Source organism: Pistacia vera, unplaced genomic scaffold (genome assembly GCF_008641045.1).
Source record: "Pistacia vera cultivar Batoury unplaced genomic scaffold, PisVer_v2 Contig486, whole genome shotgun sequence".
In the NCBI taxonomy this organism is placed as follows: Eukaryota; Viridiplantae; Streptophyta; class Magnoliopsida; order Sapindales; family Anacardiaceae; genus Pistacia; species Pistacia vera.
The window spans coordinates 18,578-34,445 of NW_022196319.1; the positions used below are offsets into that span (position 1 = coordinate 18,578).

The following is a 15,868-nucleotide window of genomic DNA, read 5'->3' on the forward strand; positions in this document are numbered from 1 at the left end:
TCAGCTTAAGTTTTCATTTTCTAAGTGTCCGCAACATTTTTTATTATTTTAATGTCCTTAACATGTTAAGCTGAACTGGACTGGAGCCTCTGGTTTGCTCTCTGTTGTAAACAAAATTAAACTAATCGTTTCTGTCCTACTCATCCCACCTCTAAATTTTGCTGCAAAAAGGTTCTAAACAAGCGGCATTATCATTTGCCACAATCCCAATGAGGTGAGTGGAGACTTGTAACAAAGATTCACAGACAAAAACTAGAAACTTTTATCCGAACCTAAAAAATGTTCAAGTCATGGAGGAACGACAAGAACAAGATCAAAGCTGTTTTCAAATTGCAGTTTCAAGCAACTCAGGTATGACTATGAATTTCATAATGCAAAAAGTAAACCATCATTTTCTATGTTACTGAATTTGTAATGGGTTTCTTCTAATGTTTATGCTTAGAAATTGTTAGAAGTCCAAATTTAAATGAGATCAAGTGATTTAAAGCTTTGATGGGTACAAGATCTTACCTGGTTTTGCTGTATATTAATTTGCAGGTGCCGCGATTGAAAAAATCAGCTGTGATGATATCTTTGGTACCTGATGATGTTGGAAAGACAGCTTTTAAACTGGAGAAAGTTGCTGTTCAGGATGGAACTTGTTTATGGGAAAATCCAATCTATGTAACAGTAAAACTCATAAAAGATTCTAAAACAGGAAAAATCTATGAGAAAATCTACCATTTCGTTGTTTCAACTGTATGTTGTACTGTCATATCTATTTCTTCAGCTCTTTCTCCTTTCTTGAGTGAATCTTTGTTGGCGTTTCTAAATTCTTGTGGTTGTTGTAGGGATCGTCAAAATCAGGTTTTCTCGGTGAAGCTTCAATTGATTTTGCAGATTTTGCGGCGGAAACAGAACCATTGACCGTATCTCTGCCCCTTAAGTTTGCAAATTCTGGTGCAATTTTACATGTTAGTTCTCTCTTCCATTCTCATTTCTTGTGTCTGCAGACACTCGATTACACTTATTAGTTCAATGCTTTCCCAGAAGTTGAGTCTCTCCGAGTTTGCTCTTTTATTTTTCGAAGTTTTGTTTTGTAAATACCTGCAATAATTCATTTATAGTAAATTATTTGTTGAGACAGGTGACAATTGAGAAGATGCATGGAGCTACTGACCAAAGGTGACATTGAACATAAACATTCCGGCAAACTCACTTTTGATATTTTATTATTTTTTCTTTTAATTGATTCATTTCAAGCCTTAAACAATTGGCATATACAAAATCTAAATTGTCATCTCAGAGCTACTGAAGGAAATGGAGATAATACCCCCAGTTTGAAGAATCAAGAAAGCAATTACAGTACTGACGGAGTGAAACAAAATTTTGAAGAAGTATTGTCTCCTATCATTTTACATTGAAAATTTTCTTTTTGCATAATTTTGAAGTTTAAACTAGAATTCCAAACAACTTTAATTGTACAAGATAGAGAAGCACATTGCCTATCCTGAAAGGTTGTGATTCTAATTGTTCCTTGCAGGATGGGAATATGAATATATGTGCATCTCAGAATGCCGACAAAGTACGCAGCCTTAGAGCATCCACTGGCTCTGGTACTAGATTGGCATCAATCTGGGACAACGATTCAGAGCAGAATAATCAAGAGGACCCTGCAAGCATCCAGTCACCTGTCAGACAAAACTCTATTCCTCCTCGGGGAACAGTCAATGCCATTTCAACCAAAAAACACTCGCACCGGAGATCAAACACAGACTGGTCAGTTGGTTCAGTTTCAGATGGAAGTTTGGTCGACTCCACAAACAGTGTTGAAGATAACCTTCCAAGAGACTTACAAGATGCTTCAGATGGTTCAGTTTCTCATCTCAAAAATGAATTGGCTATTATGATGAGGCAGGTGGAAGTATCAGAACTAGAATTACAAACTCTTAGGAAACAGATTGTGAAGGATAGCAAACGAGTGCAGGATCAGACAAAACAAATTGCTGGCCTGATTGAAGAAAGAGATGAACTGAAAACAGAATGTGAACAACTCAGGAGACAGAATTCCATTGCTGAGGCAAAAATTGAAAATGAACTGCAATCTGAGAATGAGCATTTAATGGTTGTGCAAGAAGAAATTAGACAAGAGCTCAATCATCAAAAAGAAATTAATGCCAAATTTCGGTTGCAACTGCAGAAGACACAAGATTCAAACTCTGAGTTGATTCTTGCACTGAACGATCTCAATGAATTGTTGGAGCAGAAAGACAGGGAAATATTTGCTCTCTCCAGCAAGATGGAAGAAACAAGTAAATTTCTTGAACAGGTTCAAGAAACGAATAACGAAGGAAATATGAGAGAGGATAAACACCTATTAGAACTTGAAGCCAAGATACAAAATAATGAAAAAGAGGTAGAAATGTTGAAGCAAAAAATCATAGACCAAAGTGGTGAAATAGAGTTCTACAGAAAACATTCAGAGGAGCTAGAGATGCATGCGAAAAAACTCACTGAGGACTGTGAGGCCTTAAAACAAGAAAATCAGTGTCTTTCTTCAAAGTTGGAGGAAAACCAGCTGCAAGAATCGACGAAGACGAGTGAATGCTTGGAACTTTTGGCCACTGTCGAGGAACTTGAATCACAAGTAGACAGACTGGAGGACAAAGTCAAGCAGCAGTCAGAAGAATACTCAGAGTCGTTAATAGCCATTAATGAACTTGAAAGTCAGGTCAAGGAATTTAAGCGAGAACTAGAGAGGCAGGCCCAAGAATTTGAAGAGGATCTGGATGCTGTGACACAGGCCAAAACAGAGCAGGAACAGAGGGCTATTCAAGCAGAAGAGTCCCTGAGAAAGACAAGGTGGAAAAATGCTGTTACAGCTGAGCGGCTGCAGGAAGAATTCAAAAGGCTTTCTGTGGAAATGGCATCTAAATTTGATGACAGCGAGAAGGTGGCCATGAAAGCAATGACAGAAGCAAATGAACTGCGCATGCAGAAAAAGGCCCTGGAAGAAATGCTGCAGAAAGCCAAAGACGAGCTTGGTTTGACTAAGGATAAGAATGGAGAGCTTTCCAGCCGAATAGAGCAACTGTCTTTGGAATTAGATCATAAGTCTGACCAGCAAGAAGCTTTCTCAATGGAGATTCAAACACTGAGGACTGAGATAGAGAACCTTAAAAGGGAGAAGAATAATTCCTCTCAGGCAGAAAAAAACACAAAGCTAAGAGGTGATGCAGAACAAATATCGTCAGTGGGTGAAACTGATATTTTGATACAAAGATGGAATAAAGAAAAGGCTGATTTGGAGAAGCAATTTGCTTTGGCAAAGAAGGAAGCAGAAAAAGCACATAAAGAATTCATTTCAATGAAGTCTTTGAAGGATAAAAAGGAGATGATGATAGGAAATTTGCAGTCAGAAGTCAAGAAGCTAAGAGTCCAGCAAAGTGAACTGCAAAGTAGCTTGACTGGGGAAGAATTCGAGAAAGATAGCCTGAGAAAACAGGTAATTCAGTTGAAGGATGGGCTACAGAAGAAGGAAGAGCGAATAACGAGTATAGAGAAAAAAATCAAGAATTACAATGATCAAGCTCCAATTTCAGATATGCAAATTATATCAAGTTTGAAAGCGAGATTGGGATTGCAAAAGGTGATTATTCAACTACAAGACTTTAATCAGACATAAAATATAATTACACCTTATGCACGTCTGATATATAAAAACTATGCATAAAAGTGCTACATGTCTAAGATATGACTTGACAAAATGTTATAAGTTAATATTTTTTCACATGCAATTCAAGCATACAACTTAAACTAACAAGTTTACCATGTCAACAGGACCAATCAAAACGGAAGGAAGCGGCACCGGAAACTCCAGGGAGTCCAGCTCTGCTGAAAGAAAACAATCTCAGTATCGTTATTAAAGAACTAGTGAGCATCATGGAGCAGGTTGAAGTACCACCATTTGATGGATACAAGCATTCAATTAGGTATATTAGTTCACTCCTTTTGTGCTCAGATCTATGCAACTTTCCATCTGTGTTCCACCTGTATCTGTCAGTTTGGTACATTTTGAAGATATATGCTATTAAGAAGTTTAAATTCACTTCTAATCACGGTCCTATCTTTTTTACTCCTTTTCACTTTTCACAGGAAGGACGAAATGCGCTCTAAGAAAGGGCTGAAATCGCCCACTTCCCATTCCAGAGATGAGGACAACACTGAACTGTTAACTCAATTGACAATACTGAAGGAAAAAAATAAATGTATGGAAACCGAGCTGAAAGAAATGCAAGAGAGATATTCAGAAATAAGTCTCAAGTTTGCTGAGGTGGAAGGTGAAAGGCAACAACTTGTAATGACTGTAAGAAACCTCAAGAATGGTAAGAAGAACTAGAATTTGCAAATATGCAGGAACTAGATTTTTATAATTTTCCATGAATGAAGTGGCATAATTCTAGGTAAGATCATTATGCTAGAGTTTGATTAAGAAAACTATGTCATGTTGATGAGTGCAACATACTGAACTCATGTATTTGTAGGAAAAGCCAAAAACTACAAAAAAAAAAAATTGATGTGTAATGCTGTAAAAATATAAATGTGGAACCAAGCACCCAATAACAATTCCAGGGCTCTATACCATGCACCTAAGCAATCTTAAGTGAAGTTCATAGATTTCTGGCTTTTTCAACAGCAAAAATATACACAAACACAATTATCTTCACATCATAACTTTAATACTGAACTTTTCAATCAACAACATTAGTTTGTGATTTAATTGATAGGATATCTATAGATCTAATAACTGTATGAATACGAATATAATCTCTTCCATTCTTTTTCTTCTTTTTTACCTTGAACTCTTGAAACAGACATAAATTAGTGTAGATGGAAGTCCTTGTCCTTATCCTTTGATTCTGTTCTAAGCATCTTAGGTTTACAATTACTAACAGCAAAAGGAGCTGATTTTGACAGACTTGTCTGAGTGCCACAGGCACGCTGAAGTGCAAGTACGCATCAAGAGAGACAGATAGATAAAGTTGCATGCTATACACTAACCAATCAGAACATTCATTTCTTGCTAGAAAATTCATTTCAAAGTGTCAACAATGAATCTGTTTGCTAAACTCTCGTTGAAATGACTATGAACCACAGTCAAGTCAGTTCAATATATTTGGCATAAACAGAGCAAAAGTTGTAATTTTGGAGCTCACCTATAAGAGTCATTTAGATACATACTTCAAAACTGTCACAGGTGACTCTGACAAGCTGACACCGATTATTGCAGGCATGAAACTTCATTCAAAAGTTAAATACTATGTCCTGACTAAGAACCAACCTGTAACTTCATTCAAAAAGATCTGAGTCCTAATACACAGCACTAGTGTTGTTCCTACTCTATTTATTGACTCCGAAACTTTTTTCTTGGATCATAAGCACTTCCATCACTCCACACCAACTTAGTTTGGCTGCCACTTTTGTTAGTTGCAAAAGCCAGAGTCTGCAGGAAACTAAATGTATAAATATAATGCAATGTATGAGTATGTGTGTGCTTGATGTGAGTGGGAATATACCTACACTCAGCATGCACACACATGACAAAAGATAGTTCATACACACCTGTCTTGCTCTCTTGTCAATAGGAGTCCATATAGGAAGACATGAAGTTGAAGGCATTTTGTTCTTCGAAGAGCTTGATGATTGTATAGATAGCTTCTGCTTCTTCTGTTCTGGTAAATTCCTAGGAGTGCTGCCTCCCTGGTACTTGAAAAATTCAAGAATAGATGGACTTCTTCTCTTAGTAACTTTTGATGTATTCCCTGAAACCCCAAAGCATGGGGCAGCTGTATCACATGGAAGGGAATGCTGCCGCAATCTGCTCTTTTCCCTGATTCTGTTCAGAAATTCCATTGTCCAGGGTGAACCTGGTTTTGCATTTGCTGAATGAATGGCATTTGAAAGTGGGGTTCCACTGTAATGTGCCATTTCTTCTCGGAATGGCACCTCTTTGGAGTCTGCAAATCTCCTTTCTGAAACCTCCTCTAAGAGGTTTCTGTGGTGCTCCAAAGGCAACTTGCCTCTTTTATAATCAGTATCTGGATGGTCATTAGTTCCTCGTAAACTCTGTTTCAGATCCTTACCAGAAAATACATGTGAACCAGAGTCGACCTCAGTAGCTGTTGGGAAAGTAGGGTGACTGCTTTTACCAAATGAAAATCTTCTTGCAATTTTAGACTTCCCTAAGGAATTGTTTTCCATCTCAGGCACCGAACGAAAGGATGAAGATTTAGACACAGAATAGAATTCCTTACCTGATACTGGACTACAAGTGAAGTTTATAACTTCACCTATAAAGTCCTCTTGCAGATTGCTAGACTTACTGATGCTTTGCCAATCCAAATTGTTCATCCTAGCAATTTCTGATGCTTGGTTTTGATCCAACAATATATCTTTCAAAGAAAAATTGGGATCATTTATTTCGTTTAAGATCTGAGGACCTTCTAAGATCTGATAATCAGATACCTTGGAGACTCTAGAAGGTTTCATTTTCATGTCAAAATCCAGGTCTAGTTTACTATCAAACAAATCATTCAAAGATGAGCCAGGCTTAGCATAGTCTCCAGATATCTCATTATCCTTCCAAGAATCATGGGGCTTGGGCGCTCCAGAGGTATCGAAGATACTGTCAGAAAATTGGTTCAAGGGCTCCAAATGGAAATTATCCATATGTATGTCAATTTTGTCAGGATTAGAAGTGCATTTTCGTTGTTTTCTTTCAGAATCAATATTCAAATGACACTTATCTGAGTCTGGACCAGAAGATACCGAAGACGAGCAGTCTGTCATGATAGATTTTGAGTCATCGCGCTCCCCATATTTGCACAAAATACTGAACAGGTTGATACTTTCATTAGGAACATAATATTTTTGGATTGCAGAGATTCTACGCTCATGTGAAAGCTGAAGGAACTCTGTAAGTGTGCCTATGGAAGACAGCATAGCATGAGCTGTCAGTGGATTCACTGAAGGAAACTTGGTAAGGAATGACTCTGCAAGAGTTTCTGACTCAGGCATTTTAGGGTATAGGCCCCTAGTCAATTTAATGGGATATCCAATGCAGTTCAATATAATTTCTTCAGTTAACTCGGATGAATAAGAATAAAATAGCTGTAAATCTAGTCCCAGGCTTGCTGCAGCCGCATAGAGCTCATCTGAGGATTCCATTACGGTAGAAATGAAGTTGATTTCACCCTCAAAGACCTGGAAAAGAATAAGGAGAGTCAATGATCGCAAAAGTACGAGGCCATTGGAAATGCACCAGTAACTGACAAATACTCTAGTAATAGTAGCTTTAATATTTAACTCAATCATATTCATTAGATATCCCAGTTTTCCATCCATCTTGTCACGATAAACATATAAGAACCCAATTACTGAATCCAAAATTTTTAAAAGAAACAATTAGCCGGATACCGTTCCAATAATCATTCACCAATCAGTTAAGCCTGACTTGCCTAGCATATAATGATCATAAATTCAAAACAAACCAAGACTGACCTAATATTAGGTCATGTTGAATGATTTCTTTTGCAAACTTTCAAGGTCTTCATTTGTGCCAAAAACCATGTTTAAATTGAATATGAAATTCTTTTCTACAAGGCGAGCATGAAAGCTAATTTATTGATAAAAGGAGCTGCCAATGTTTGAAAAACAAAACCTTCTCTAGCCTACCCAATAAAATCATTCGTACTGTGCAAATTATCATTACATTCATGAAACAAAGCTCAAAATAGAAACAATATAAGCTCAGTAAGTATCACAATTACCAGAATGCAGGCACTGAAAGTAAAGCTTAGCAATGTAAAAACATTTGTTGCAATATTTTCCACGCACAGAGGTAAGCATGAAGAAGCTTCATCTGAAGCAGTAGATTTCTTTCCAATGTTTCCAGAATCATACCATATTAGGCAAATTGCAGAACTAATTATAATATCCACAGGCAGATTTGAATCACGTTCCACAACCTGTATCCCTCCTTTCTCCATTGCAAGAATTCTTTGGTATGTACTTCTCCTGGATACTATCATTTCCCTATCAATATTTTGAGTATTCACAATTATGACTGTATCAGGGTAAGACATTATGCACTGCTGAATTTGCTCAGAATCCCTTGCCAATTGAGAACTAGGAACTGGAGGAGGCATACAACAAACTTCTACTTCTGCAGCTTCCCCAGATCTGATGTAATATCTGTCCTCAAGTGGCACAAAGTTTAGCACTTCCAGCAACTGCTGAGCACTCCTATTCTCATTCAGGGTTGGGATAGAATGAGACTCTTCACCCTAGGATACAAATCATGTCAGGGTGGCTGTGTGTTTTTTCCAAAATGTGAGCTAGCGTGTGAACAATATAAGAATGTAGATTTAACACCATTAGTGGGAAAGGCAGCTAAAATCCTAGAATACAGCTAGTGTCCATGTATTTGTAGAACCAAATTTGAAGAGGTGATGCCAATTCTAGGTTAACCAATATTCATGCAATAACTTCCTACTTCAGTCTACATATGGCTTGAAAAAGAATATCAAATTCAAATAGTTCTGACCGTATGTTTATTCCAAGTAAAAAAATCTCATTGAAGTAGAAAAATCAAACAATTGGATTAAAATAAAAACAAATCACACTTTCTATATCCAACATATCACCAAAGAAAGTCCGTTTAAGTCAGCCTTTACCTGGCTTCTGCAAATTGCAGTAAAATTTATTCTATCAAGATATAAGTGTATTTATATACAGCAAATCCAATGATAAACATATGCCTGCCTATAAAATTACATGTAACCCAACAAATTCTGGTTGAAATATTATGACAGAATACTATCTAGTACCCTGGAATTTATTTCAAATTCGTGCAACATATTTATGCAAGTAGAAACAAAAATGAATTTACTGACAATTGGGAGTTCATTAACTAGAGCAATGCTAGCAGTTGATCAATGAGAATATGAACACTTTCTATGTACCCAAGCAGGAAGAATGAATAAGAGAGACTTACCACTTCTATCTTTTGGGGCATATTAACACCTTCACAAAGTGCTCTAGAGGCACTAGAGTTCTCCAGTTCCACTTTTAAGAAGTGAAGACAAGGCAAGCCAGATAAATTTGGGGAAAGAGTGGATACTCTAGATGAGCCATATGAACCACCATATTCCAAGATGAGGCCAAATTTGTTGACGGGAAAAGATGCAGATACCAACCTTGAGGAGAAAGAAAACACTTATTATACATTGCCACTGAATCCTCAATGCTAAGCAGCGAACAATAGTGCCATTCATTATTGGCAGTGATAACTAATAGAATATAACATCCCAACAGATTACCAGGCTCAATAGTCCTAAATAATATAAAGCATTTTGTATCATCGTACATATGAAAGAAGTCAGATCACCATCCATAAGGCATAATTACAGCCTGACAAATGTGCCTCATTTCATTAAGGTATAATATACTGAAATGTTGCACATTATATTGACAGATAAACTGAAACAGGCTGGTGCTCTTTGAATAGAAGCGCACCTGTGGATTGTATTAAACCAAAATGTTCCATTCTATCAACATACAGATTGCACTATATTTAAAACTCAAAGGGCCAATCACAGGGCCAATGTTCCTTGAATTTAAGGGTCTAATCATGCTCATGTCACAAAAAGTTCAACATATGCTTATAACATCACATGTATATATGATGCACCTTAGAAAAAAAATGTAATAAATCTATGATAACTGTAAACCTAGACCTTTTTTGGAACATATAACATTTTGATTATCATTCAAAATCTGGAAGCATTGTAGCAAGCAAATCAAATATCATCCTGATGAAATCAATGTCATCAAATTGATCAAGACTTATCAAGCATCTTCTAGGAGCCCCTTCCTCCCATCCCAAGCTTATGTATATATACACTTTCTCCATACTTACAGTGAGTTGCATGGCCCATTAAGTCATGTATCTTCTTCCAGTAAGTAAGAAAGTTTGGGAAGCTAGAATATACACTATATTAAGTAGAGATAACTCACACAATTAGAGATTTTTCACATTTCGTACTAGCAGGGAACTACATCCTAAACTCTTTGTTATGTAATATGCCAGCGAGATTAGAAGCTTGGAGTTTATTTACTCATGTGAGAAAATTCTAATGAAACCATAGAACCCCATCTATTCTAATTATAGCAAAACCTGTATTCTGTGAATATCAAAAGAAAGTGGACTCTAAAATCCAAATGTTCTGCAATAGCATCTTGGACAACTGAACATTGTGAATTAGAATGTTACTTAGTATCTAGAACAGCTGATATAATGATGTGGGCTGCATCTACGAAATTATCACAAAAACAAAATAAGTCATTGTAAAGCTGCAATAAGCAGATGAAACAAATTTACTGCTAATGGGGACCAACAGAATACTATCTTTTAAGTCTTGAACTTACTCATGAGATACCAGTAAGCAATCAGAATTCAGCAGGCCATCCATTTTAGACTTTTTGGACCCACTATCGTGAAGGACATCTGGTTGATCCACATGTGTATAAAAATTCTGTAGCTCATTACATGATAACCCCATGGACACTACCAAACGCTTCAATGACCACCAGAAAACTTGATCAGCCAAAATTAGTACTTTCAAATTACTCTGGGAAGTGTTTGAATGAAGAATTTCCTGAATAACTAGTAGTGAGGGATGAGATCTAGTTGTTTCTTCGTCAACCTTTCCATCTGCTTCTACAATAAATGACTGCAGGAACCCTAATCTTGATTTCATGCAGTCCAGGCTTTTGCATAACTTATCTACATATAGGCGAGCTGTGTGGATGCCATAGAAACATATGTACCAAGCCATTTGTTTGATTGCACATAGAGTGACAAGTGCTATAGATTTTTCATCCACATGGCAAGAGGCTGTTTGTAATATCCTTTTATTAATGCAGTCCATCAGCTGTAGTTTTGGAAGGCTAAGCAATTTAAAATTATCTGATGCTGCAAATGAGTTCAGTTCTGTCTCATTCCGCAAAATGGCTAGATAACTCTTTTCAAAGATATCAATTAGGGCCACAATATTGTCTGACAACTCAACTCTATACAATGTGATGTTCCACTGCTGCAATTGTAAGCCAGTAGACATGCACGCTGCTGTCAGATTACTAGAAGGAACAACAGTATCAGATTCCTTGACTGTAGCTTCACCCTTCTGTCCAGTGATAGCTTTCCCTGGATTCAAGAAAAAGTCAAGATCATTGAATTGTGACATAGATTTGAATAAAAGTGAAGCCTTCTCTGTATTTCCTTCACCCGATGGTTCCCTTTTTCCTGCTTTTGAACTCCCATCGTCATATAACTTTGCTGAAGCAACTCCTATAAGATGATCATCAAGCACAGAAATTCCATCATAATCAATTTTCAATGATTCATTGGATTCTTCCATGTTTGGCCCAATTAAAGCATCATCAGAGAAAATGAAGTCATATACTAACTTCTCATCATCTGAAGTTGCAACATCAAATTCAATCCTTGACTCTGCCTCCAACATATTCTGATGACAACAAAAAAGTTTGCAATTGCAGATATCTCCCTCCAGAAGATGCCAATCCAAGTATATCCCATCAGATGCAGACAAGGGCTGTGGCCTTAATTCTGCTAATTTTTCCTCCATAACAGTATATATTGATCTTATCTTGTCATGATCAGAGAAAACAGGTATGGGCAAAGACTTGAATGTTTCATCTGTTAGAGCTAGTTCATGACTAATGATCAATTCATTGTAATTTTTAAAATTCATGTCTTCCCTGAACATCCAACCACATGTGCCTGGTTCACCTGTTGTTCGTGTGCTGAAGAAGTCATCGAATAGTTGAGATGAGTCTGTATCAAATATTTCAAATTCCTGAAATATCACCAGGTTTATTGACAACAGCCAAGCACCATCGACCTTCACTAGATGAGATTCAGAATTTTCTTGAAGCTGTGAACTTTCCACCATGCTTAAAATGTCCACTTTATGGAGCAAATCCATTGATCCCAGCTCAGAGTCAAGGCACTGCTTTGATGAACTAAGATCTGAAAGAGGATCTAAGATATCATTGTCCACAGAACCTAAAATTTCCTTGCCATTAATCAGCAGATTATCTTCTAGACTCCAGTGTTGATGTTCCATATTTTCGAGAACTGAAAGAAGTTCATCCTCCATAGTCTGGCCAGTCAAATTACCTAGACTTATTTCATCCACTTCTAAAAGAGAAAATGTGCCACCCTGGAAGAACAGTTGGTCTGGTAGAGAAACATCATCTTCTGAGATATAAGTACTTTGATCCATGCAGGAGTCAAAAGCAACATCTTCAACCGAATAAACTGATTCTTGAACCTCATTAGGATACTGTAATGCAAGCCCTCGCATGAGCATGTCCTGCAAGAAAGACCTAAATTAAGAGGTTCATAAACTCCTGGGAAAACAAGAAACAAAACCTCTACCCTTCTGGATGATCTGAACAGATTGATCTGGTTGACATGCCATGTACATGAGAAAGAAAATGACATGCAAGTTATGTATTAATGCTAAGAGTTTGAACAGAGCGACTAACAATTTTTCCAGGATGTCAGAATTACATTAAAATTGTGAGGCCTCACATAAGTTGCAAGTTGAGGTTGTGAGGCCAGTATCAAGTATGCAAATGGCTCTGGACATTGTTATTGATTCTTTTAAATAAAATTCATTCAGTCAGCCAGCAAAAAGAGTCTGTCGAATAGTTCTTTCATTCTATAGTCATCACTCCACAGTTTGGGCAATGTCAATAAGATTCAAAACGAGAGAAAAAAACTTGTGCATGTTCTGTTTGCTATAAGAAGGCCAGTGAAACATTATTAGAACAAAGTCACAAAACATAGGGTTATCAGAACAGATTTAAGATTCAAGCTGTCAACTTTCTGCATGTAGCATACAATGCAAGCATACATAAATAAACTTTGCTATCCCTGTAAACAGACAATGACACATTTATAATCATTATTTAAACTCTGTGGTTATAACACTGTAAAGCTTGCAACAAATTACCAGCAACCAAGAAAATGAGAGATAATTACTGCTTCAGAATTCAAAGTTGTACACAATAATCAAGTCTTTCATGAACACGTAATTGTAAGCTTGTAAATTCTAAAAATATCATTATCTACCATGCAAAACACTTAAAAGGATATTAATAGGAAATATGGAAAACTATAGATCAATCTATATATGCTTACGCATCTACACATTAAAAAACAGGACCTATAATTCACCATATATTGAAATTCAAAAGGCAAATCATCCTGAACTGTTTATATAAATTTGGAGGGACATTAAATTCTAATATTTTATACCAAAAAAAAAAAAAAACTATGATTAACAAGATGGTTAAGAAATTTACTAAGTTGTTTTCAAACTCTGGACCTCCAGGAACAACCAAAATCTCCTCTTTATCCAAAATGGAAAAATTTTCCTGAAACAAACAAACTATACTACATTAGCTAAAATGTTATCAAATAATCATAGAAGCATATTGTATCTGCATTGCATGTTGAATAGATTTTCGCTATACCAAAAATACAATCGGCTCTGGTGTTTCAAATTGGATTACTTCAACCCTGTGTGCATTCTTGTCACCAGCAGCAGTCTCAGTATCCTTCTGCAGTGACATTAATTAAATTTTTGAGGGAATCCAAAGAGACAAAAATAGGCATGAATTAAACTTAGTATAACAACGCATCTGTCATGGTTTTGGAGATCCAACCTCCAAAGTGTCTGACCCAAAAGCTCTCTGACTTTCGTCTTCTTTCTCTTTAAAAAGAGTATCAGATCCTTCCTGCAAGTCAAACAAACCAGTTGCAGTTTAATCGGAAACTATAAAAGATAAAAGCCCTGGAATTACCAACATCCTTTCAATCTAATTCCACAACTTCATGAACATAGGCTGGAATAAAAAATGATTGCTTCATCCACTTTGCTTTTTCTTTTTAGTGGTAAATCTCATTCATCTTCCTGATGTTTGACGTAATTACGAAGAAAATCTTTTGGCTTCAAAGATTGACAAAGACCTCTTCTGAAAGGTTTTTAATAAATTTGATGAAATTTCATCAGATTTTTTAACCATTTTATAGGATTTTATGACCATTTCTAATTTTCAAGAAACTTTCTACCTGATTTGAAACCTCGTTTCATCTATGTTTTAGCCAAACCTCAAAATATGTTAAAATCATTCTCTGAAATCTGAGATGATTTCTACACACTTGCAAATCTCTTTGCACCAGCTTGCCAGTATCGCGGATATTAAGTTAAGTCAACACAATTTAAAGTCCTGTGACTATACTGTAACTGAAGTACAAAAAAAAAACAGTATATTTACTTGTGCTCCTCAAAGCACGCTTCAATTTTAAAACAATAAGCCTTTGAAATGCGCAAGAAGCAGCTCCTCTTTTTAATATGGCAACAAGCCAATAACATTACTTCATATACTTTTCAGTAAAGAAAAACTTCACTGTAACTGAACCTTTCGACAAGAAATGGCCAAAGAACCTAGAATCTCATACCTCTTCTTTATGGTTTTGAAGAAACAAACTTAAATAAAATGAAAAATAGGTCTGGACTTTTATGATTCCATTGTTTTTTGTTCTTATAAAATACATAGCCTAAACTGCCAGTTGATCTTCCGTCTTAAATTACGATATTCTCGTCATATAAATAACTTAAAAAACGCTAAATTATGATAAAATAGAACGTAAATTCGGTTCAAAGAACAATTTATCAACCAGATTCTGTATCATAATCACAAAACTTCATTGAACTCAAAATTAAAATTAAAATCGCCGTTTCACCTCATCGTCGCAGCCTTTTCGAGACCTCGAACATAGAGACTCAAACTCACGACAATCAACATCAATAATTTGAGGAATTACTTCAGAGAAGAACTTGGAGAGAGCGGAGTGGATCGGCAAATGCTCGATCTCAAGAGAGATGTCAAAGACGGAATCGAAGCGGAGAAGTTCGTCCTTGCAGGTGAGTAGACGCGGAGGAGAGAGAGAAGGAACTGGAAGGTTGAGGAATTTTAAGTTTGCGATCGGAGAAGAAGAGGAGGTGAAGTAATCCGTGTTGAGAAAGCGAGTTCGCATTTCAGCTCCCAAGTCCACAACGGCAATTGATTTAGAAAATTAAAATTAAAATTTTGGCGCTCTTGTTTGGGTTGGTTTATATATACGTGGGACAGTGGGACGGTTGTATTTGCTAATTGGCACGGCAGGTGGGCATAAACACCCATAATCATTCCAGATTCTTTTTTTTTATTTTTTTTAATGACCTGGATATCCAAACCAGTTTGTGCGTATTTCAACTAATCTCTCAGGATTCTTAAACTATCGACTGGGTAAGAGCTTCAGTAACCACCTCAATTAGGGGTTGTGGGGACTCAAATTCAGGATACTAAGTAAACTTAGATCATTATTTACTCTTTTCTCACCATACCATCTTGTGGTGGATTAGAATCATTACCGTTGTTTTCTTTTCTTTTTGTTATGCTTAAAATAAGGGTTGACCTATGCTGATATCATTAAGCACCAATCAGAATTCGAGAAATTTTTCCACCGTCCAGAACATGCCACGTTTCCAAAGGCAAAAGAGATATAGTTGTCAACAACCCAGTCGACTCAAGAATTTGTCTATGAATGAATTTAGTTCTCACACCTGTCCAAGTCTCATTTAATTTAAGGATATTCTTTGAGTTCTCAACGAATAAGAAGGCAGGAAAGATATTTACGGCATCAAGCCACTTGCAAAAATGTAATCATTACCTTGAGCATAACGGAAATAGA

At 36.5% G+C, this 15,868-nt stretch overlaps 2 protein-coding genes across 2 annotated transcripts; one reads left to right on the forward strand and one right to left on the reverse strand.

Annotated features, from left to right (window-relative positions):
- The first annotated feature begins 52 nt into the window (after positions 1-52).
- On the forward strand, positions 53-4,539 carry LOC116146962 (golgin subfamily A member 4). The gene is made up of 8 exons (XM_031432387.1): positions 53-351; positions 538-738; positions 831-953; positions 1,127-1,164; positions 1,286-1,376; positions 1,523-3,628; positions 3,820-3,971; positions 4,135-4,539. The coding sequence occupies exons 1-8, from the start codon at positions 280-282 to the stop codon at positions 4,376-4,378; spliced, it is 3,027 nt and encodes a 1,008-aa protein (XP_031288247.1). The 5' UTR covers positions 53-279; the 3' UTR covers positions 4,379-4,539.
- A 525-nt stretch (positions 4,540-5,064) lies between these two features.
- Positions 5,065-15,172, reverse strand: LOC116146987 (protein SHORTAGE IN CHIASMATA 1). The gene is made up of 9 exons (XM_031432413.1): positions 14,879-15,172; positions 13,798-13,869; positions 13,606-13,692; positions 13,435-13,506; positions 10,468-12,437; positions 9,035-9,236; positions 7,809-8,324; positions 5,602-7,242; positions 5,065-5,482 (listed from the first exon to the last, which is right to left on the reverse strand). The coding sequence occupies exons 1-9, from the start codon at positions 15,170-15,172 to the stop codon at positions 5,384-5,386; spliced, it is 4,953 nt and encodes a 1,650-aa protein (XP_031288273.1). The 3' UTR covers positions 5,065-5,383.
- Between the last annotated feature and the right edge of the window lie 696 nt (positions 15,173-15,868).